Here is a 6,735-nt window from a genome sequence, read left to right as displayed (position 1 = left end):
CTTGGCAAGTATTCAAAAGCTTAGTAATTTTGCTTCGTGTGAAATTGTGGTCTTAAGCATACCATTGCCTTATAGCGTGCCCTATCCTTTGACAAGAACATATTTTCTCCATTACCAGCCGCAGTTGTAATTTGTTATTGGTCCCTATATTTTGATTAATTTCTCGGTGCGCTATCTGGCGTTCCCCGAGAGAGGTGGCTGAGATGGAAACCAACACCGAAGAGCTGCGTCTAAAATAAACGAAGTCGCACAGCCAGACGTACGCTCCTCCCCGCTGCCTTCACTCCATTCTGCGGCTCCGTCGGGCACCAGAGCGTTAAAAGCGCCGGGAGAGACGGTAATCTGGGGCTTCCGAGGGGGAGTAAATACCATTTAAGACTGAATAACCAAATAGTAATAAAATCAGCTAAAACGTGACTGGGACCCATCGAGGTCAGTTCGCCCATTTGCGGCTCCTATAACGATACATTTAGCAATGCTATACTTCTAAAGTGCACCGTGACTTTTGCAAGCGGTTTTGCATGACTTAAATTGTTTCATATTATCTTTAGCAAGTCGGGCACAGTCGAGATTGTTTATAGGCGTATTAAGGAGGAAAAGCAAGAAATTTCTTTGTTTTGACAAGAAAAACTTAGGGTTGGTCAGGCCTGATCCGGCGACGTCGCTGGCGAGCAGCGGAGAGACGGATCAGATCAGTATTCCTATATTAGGCAAGTGACCTGGGTGTCACTGTGTCTCTGTTTGGAAGAGAGCAGCCCGAGCTGTCAGTAACCGCCGAAGGGAAGGAAAGGGGCTGTGGCTCCAGCGATCAGTCGCGCGCTGCCCAACTGGATCTCAGAACCGCGGACCGGTATTTCCAACCCGAGTCATGTGGTCCTATGCCGGTGTTCTGTCATAAAATACTACCTATCGAGCCGTGCTATCGAGCCTTTCCGCGCATGTGCAGTTTCACCGTCTTGGGATTAGGGTTAGGTTTTAGGGGTTAGGGTTAAGGTAAGGAGTTTGGGGGGATTAGGGTTAGGGTAAGAGTTAGGTTTAGGGCTGTCGATTAGCACTACAGTAGCATTTTTCGACAAAGGCAGCATATATCGACATAACACCTGTCTGGGATCTAATCCGTTCGAATGATTAAGTGGTCCAGTCCTTTGGGGCATAAATAAATGGCTCGGGGGTGCAGTAGTCTAATGCAATGAAATGCATGAAGTTCTCCTGACCTCGTGACTGAAACTGGATTTTGTTGGCGGGGATTGTTATTTTTGAGAAATGGTGCATTTTGCCCATGCCTTTTTCAGTGAAACCCAAAATGCTCGATAAAACATCCTTCTGCCCTTCAAGGTCAGTTACATAACTCCGGTCAGACTTGGATCTTCGAGTCTCTCCCCCCGCCCCTCCTGTGGCGATGAGTCGCAAGGTAGTCCGCCAGAGCAAGTTCCGCCACGTCTTTGGCCAGGCGGTCAAACCAGAACAGGGCTACGATGACATCCGCATCTCCAAGGCAACGTGGGACAGTGCTTTCTGCGCGGTCAACCCCAAGTTCCTTGCTATCATCGTGGAGTCCAGCGGTGGGGGGGCTGTGCTAGTCCTACCCCTCTCTAAGGTGGGTTGGTGGTGTGGCTTGCAGCTGCCCATGTGTGTGGCGCTGACTCCTGCTTACCCCACCGTGTGACATGGTGACCTCACAGCATAAGGATGACATCAGACCTCTGCTTGGCGACACAAAGATGGCTCACACACTTACATTGCCTGTTTCAGCTGACACTTTCACTATAATGCTTTCATCGGAGTGGTGGGCTGTCTGAGCAATGCCACTTTAACATGGTCAGAGAGCCCCTTACTATGTTCTGCAAGGGAGGGTGGGGGGGAGGCCCCTGGGATTCAGCCTGGGTCAGCCCGTGCATTAAAGCACTCCTCCCTGTGACTGTTTGGGTATGTTACTGTCATTGATAGTATATTTTACTGGGTATTGAGTTATTCCCATAAATATTAATAATGTTTAATAAGTTAGCCCCATAAGTGTTGGTGTATGTTACGGTAGATTAGGGTCACTGCTGGGAACTTCGACAGACTTGTGGCTGTTAGTATATATAGATCAGATTAAGTTGTCGTCTTCCTGCCTTGGGGAGGGACAGCGGTGCGGGGATCTCTCCAGGGGTCCCAGATGACCTTCATTACTGCCCGAGCAGTTTGAGCTTCATGCCTCTCTGAAGGCTGTTTTTTTTTTATCTGAAGCAGGATAAATCCGGAGAAAAACTGATGTGAGAAGCTTCCAAAGCACATCGATGTCACACTAAAGCGGCAGAATGCTGCGCTGCCAGGGCTGTCTCAGAGCCGGGGGGGCCTCCACTACCCTCGAGCTGCGGGTGACTCTGATGATTAATCGGTCCCCGTGCCAGGGGCCCGATCGGTTAAATGTGATATCGGTCTCCATCACCCAGATATGCAGGAGCAGAATGATTAACTGGTACCATGCCAGAGCAGGCGATGCCTTAATTAATTATTAGCTAATCAGAAGGCTCCGTGGGAGCTATGCTTACTGTCCTGGATAACCGCACGTTCCGCAAAGCGAAAGTTCTCTGAACGTTCCGGGTGGGGCGTGCACCTTAAACGCTCATGTGGACTTATAGGCTGTTGGTCTCAAATGCAGGGAGGTTCATATCTGATCTTAAAATCCCTTGATGGCTCAGTGCCTCACCAGCAGAAAGAACAAAAACTCATTTTTTCATCACCTTCTCGCTTAGCTATTAATAAATAAATCTGCGGGGGGGGAGGGGGGGTGGGCTTAGACAGAGACGCATCCCCCCAGGGTAGGATGACAAAGAGGCAGGGATGGAGGTGCAGTTACTGCATGTTAACAGGCAAAGGGAACATGGGACGCGTGACCCGCACAGCCACTGTCATCATGTGCATGGCTATATAGCGCCTTTCCTGCCAGAATGACTCTAAATATGGGGCTTCAACATTATGTGTTGGTCTGGGGGGGGGGGCCTCTCTGGGGGACACACTGTCACTGTCACTCTTACAGACTGGCCGCCTGGACAAGAACTACCCTCTGGTGACGGGACACACCGGTCCTGTGCTGGACATCGATTGGTGTCCTCACGATGACAACATCCTGGCCAGCGGCTCAGAGGACTGCACCGCCATGGTGAGGGGGGGGCAGGGGTCCTGACAGCAGCTCTGGCCCTAAGTGACATCATTGTTTTGTCTGTTCGTTGGTAGGTATGGGGCGAAATGGATCATTACATTACATCACAGTTAGCCTTCATGCACCATTGGTGCCGCTTTGTCAAGCATTAATACAGCTAAATCAAAGGTCTAACAGACGTTCACTTTTGTGATTTGATTCTGCATCTTATGATGTCACATCCAGTCCCCTTTAAACTTAATTACTCAATGCTACTCAAGGTGTGAGGAGGGTTAAGGAAGGGGGCTGTAAGGATCGGGGGGTGGGGGGTCCTGCATTGGCTGTTGAGTGTTTTGTGGCAATTTGGGTAAATGCTGCTTGGACAGCAGAGATGTGCCGCTGACTGTGGCGGTCGTCATGCTGGTCATACGTAGGTATGGCAGATCCCAGAGCACGGCCCCTCACGCCCCATCTCAGAGCCCATCCTTACCCTGGACGGTCACTCCAAGCGGGTCTGCATCGTTAGCTGGCATCCCACGGCCCGGAACATTCTCCTCACTGCTGGTGGGTCACCGCCACCTACCCGTAGACATACCCCTTCCCGCTGCTGTCTACCCATCTGTACATACGCATGCTACCCACGCTGCCCCCTGCTGTGACAGCAGCCCTCAGCACTCGCCGTTGTCCCGCAGCGACACCTACAGGATAAATGTGTTATACAGCTATGCCATCAGTTGGAGGGCCGTGTGTCAGGGCCAGTAAAAGCTGTCCGTCTGGTCTAGGAAATGACAACCTGATCATCATCTGGAACGTGGGCACGGGGGAGCCTGTGATCGCTATGGACGACCATCCCGACATCATCTACAGCGTGAGCTGGAACCGGAACGGAAGCCTCTTCTGCACCACCTGTAAGGACCGCCGGCTGCGTGTATGCGACCCCCGCAGGCAGGAGGTGGTAGCGGTGAGTAATCCGCATACGGTGCAGTCCCTCTGTCCCTGAAATGTCACTCCCTCCTGCCTGAGATGTGGCCCCTCCGTTTCTCCGTAGGAGCGGCTGGCCCCACACGACGGCATCCGGCCAATGAGAGCCATCTTCACGCGTGAAGGGAACATCTTCACCACAGGCTTCACTCGCATGAGCCAGCGAGAGCTGGGACTGTGGGATCCGGTAAGGCGCTCACGTCAGAACACACTCACATGCCAGGTGTGATACTGCACACGTGTGTGAGAGCTGGTGTGTGTTGCTGTGTGTTACTGCACACGTGTGTGAGAGCTGGTGTGTGTTGCTGTGTGTTACTGCACATGTGTGTGGGAGCTGGTGGGTGCTGCTGTGTGTCCTGGGGTGTGACCGTGACACACGCCAGCTCTCACACACATGTGCGCAGTGACACACAGCAATACACACCAGCTGTCACACACACATGTGTGCAGTGACACACAGCAGCACACGCCAGCTCTCACACGTGTGCAGTAACACACAGCAACACATGTCCCTGACGCTGCCCCCTCCCTGCCCCCCCCCCTCGTACCCCACAGACCAGCTTTGAGGAGCCCATCGCTCTGCAGGAGATGGACACCAGTAACGGGGTGCTGCTGCCTTTCTACGATCCTGACACCAACATTGTGTACCTGTGCGGAAAGGTGACCCGGCTCAGCCCCGCCCATGACCCCACCCCCCCCAGTCTTCCATCACTTCTGTCCTCTTAATTTACAATCAACCCTCTTACTGAAGGACGTGACAGCAGAGCCCTCCTCAGAACCTTAAACGAGCAACCTTACAAACATCAAATGGGTATAAATGTCCATGTGTCCCCCCACCGGCAGGGCGACAGCAGCATCCGCTACTTCGAGATCACAGACGAGCCCCCCCACGTTCATTACCTCAGCACCTTCAGCAGCAAGGAGCCCCAGCGGGGGATGGGTTTTATGCCCAAGCGGGGCGTGGACGTCAGCAAGTGCGAGATCGCCAGGTGGGGGCACATCCCGGCCGTGTGTGTGAGAGAAAGAGAGAGAGGGCATGTGTGACACTCTCCTCTCCCCCCCAGGCTGTACAAGCTCCACGAGAGGAGGTGTGAGCCCATCGTGATGACCGTGCCCAGGAAGGTCAGCTGCATACCTTCCTCTTCCCCCACCCCTGTTCCTGTTCCTCCCACCCACGTCTAACTTTGTCTTCCCCATCGTTTCATGCAAACTTCCTGTCAAGCCCAAAGATGCAAACACTGCTTCTGTAGAAGTTAATGATGCTTTGCACCTCGAACCCAGACCCACAGTAGTGTATCCCTGTGTTTAGGGCTTAGGCCACTCGGCTGCTTAATTGACTGATAACCCCCAACCCCCCCGTTTGAATTTTCATCAAAAATGCTGCAGTGAGATTGAGGTGTCTAGTAATGTTCCTTGTGAATAATGTGCCCCCCCACACCTCATTGTGGGCAGTCGGACCTCTTCCAAGACGACCTGTACCCGGACACTGCTGGCCTGGAGTCGGCGCTGGAGGCTGAGGACTGGCTGGGGGGGCGTGATGAGGACCCCGTGCTGGTGTCCCTGCGGGACGGCTACATCCCTCCCAAGAGCCGGGAGCTGAAGGTGGCCAAGAAGAACGTGCTGGAATCACGGCCGGCGCCACGGAGAAGCATGTCAGCCTGCGAGACCGGCAGCAGTGGGGGCAGCGTGTCGGTGAGCCAGCAGGGTCTCAGACACCTTTGGCGTTCGGGGCCCTTAGAGGTTCAGGGCCCTCAGGGTTTTGGGGCCCCCACTCATTAGCCTCCACCTTTCTTGACTGACCTACTCCCACCCTCCTTTAGACTCAACTGATGGAGAAGCTTCTAGAAGAGGTTCAAAGCCTGCGAGCCACGGTGCTGGCACAGGAGAAGCGCATCTGTGACTTGGAGAACCGGCTCTCCAAACTCACCAACGGCATGCCCTAGGCTGCCCCCCTCCCCGACCCACCCCCCACCACATGCACTGTCCAGACATCCCCACCCACTCCTGTGACCAGTAAAGAGTTGCAAGCCCCCAGCTCAGGACAGAAAAAGACACTTAAAACCAAAGGAACAGTGTGATGTAAATACAACTTAGAATTGAAGCAAAAAGATTGAAAAGCTAATCAAATACCACTAAAAACCTACATGCCCTGCCCATACAGAGACGCCAATGGTAATTAAAAACAGCTTTTTATAATTTACTGGTTGTCTGTCCTGTTATGGGAGGAGGGCAGTGGATCGTAGCGATGCAGCCTGATGCATGTGTGGACCTTGGTCCAGTGTCTCCCATGGACATCACCTGCTCTCTCTCTCTCTCCCCCTCTCTCTTTCCCTCCCTCTCTGTCTCCCTCACACTCTCTCTCCCACGTCCATGCGGTCGTTCCATAGAGGGTCTCAGTTCACGTCGCTCCGCTCGCTCACCTCATCCTTTCTGTCCTTCCCTAGGGCTGAAAAGCAAAAGGCCGTGTTGTTTAAGTAGCTTCCGGATGGAGGAAATTAAATTTCCCTCCATGGGCTGTAGCGGGGGGGGGGGACGACACAGTGGGGGAACGCTGTCTGTGTGCTTCTTAGAGAACCTCCGCTCCCAGCCTCTGTCTCTACAGTCGTACACATCAGTTTTTTCCCTTAAGG

General features: G+C 53.2%; 1 protein-coding gene across 2 annotated transcripts; it reads left to right on the top strand.

The window, feature by feature from the left end:
* The first annotated feature begins 105 nt into the window (after positions 1 to 105).
* On the top strand, positions 106 to 6,305 carry LOC111861000 (coronin-6-like). 2 transcript variants are annotated; one of them, XM_023845248.2, is made up of 11 exons: positions 106 to 432; positions 1,336 to 1,597; positions 3,023 to 3,145; positions 3,559 to 3,688; positions 3,907 to 4,085; positions 4,173 to 4,292; positions 4,661 to 4,765; positions 4,949 to 5,094; positions 5,170 to 5,227; positions 5,558 to 5,797; positions 5,926 to 6,305. In XM_023845248.2, exons 2-11 carry the CDS (start codon positions 1,400 to 1,402, stop codon positions 6,046 to 6,048), a joined length of 1,422 nt encoding a protein of 473 aa, XP_023701016.1. In that variant the 5' UTR covers positions 106 to 432; positions 1,336 to 1,399; the 3' UTR covers positions 6,049 to 6,305. The 2 variants fall into 2 exon arrangements, with proteins under 2 accessions (XP_023701016.1, XP_023701006.1); XM_023845238.2 differs by having other exon boundaries at positions 107 to 337.
* Positions 6,306 to 6,735: the final 430 nt, after the last annotated feature.

This window comes from Paramormyrops kingsleyae, chromosome 17 (assembly GCF_048594095.1).
Source record: "Paramormyrops kingsleyae isolate MSU_618 chromosome 17, PKINGS_0.4, whole genome shotgun sequence".
NCBI lineage: Eukaryota > Metazoa > Chordata > Actinopteri > Osteoglossiformes > Mormyridae > Paramormyrops > Paramormyrops kingsleyae.
The sequence above is the reverse complement of the archived record's forward strand: the minus strand, read 5'-3'. Positions and strand labels throughout refer to the sequence as shown.

Excerpts from the sequence above, each read along its gene's own strand:
- LOC111861000 (XM_023845248.2), top strand. The coding sequence starts at position 1,400 with ATGAGTCGCAAGGTAGTCCGCCAGAGCAAGTTCCGCCACGTCTTTGGC. Across the intron at positions 3,689-3,906 it reads GAACATTCTCCTCACTGCTG|GAAATGACAACCTGATCATC; the intron begins GTGGGTCACCGC and ends CGTCTGGTCTAG. Across the intron at positions 4,086-4,172 it reads GCAGGCAGGAGGTGGTAGCG|GAGCGGCTGGCCCCACACGA; the intron begins GTGAGTAATCCG and ends GTTTCTCCGTAG.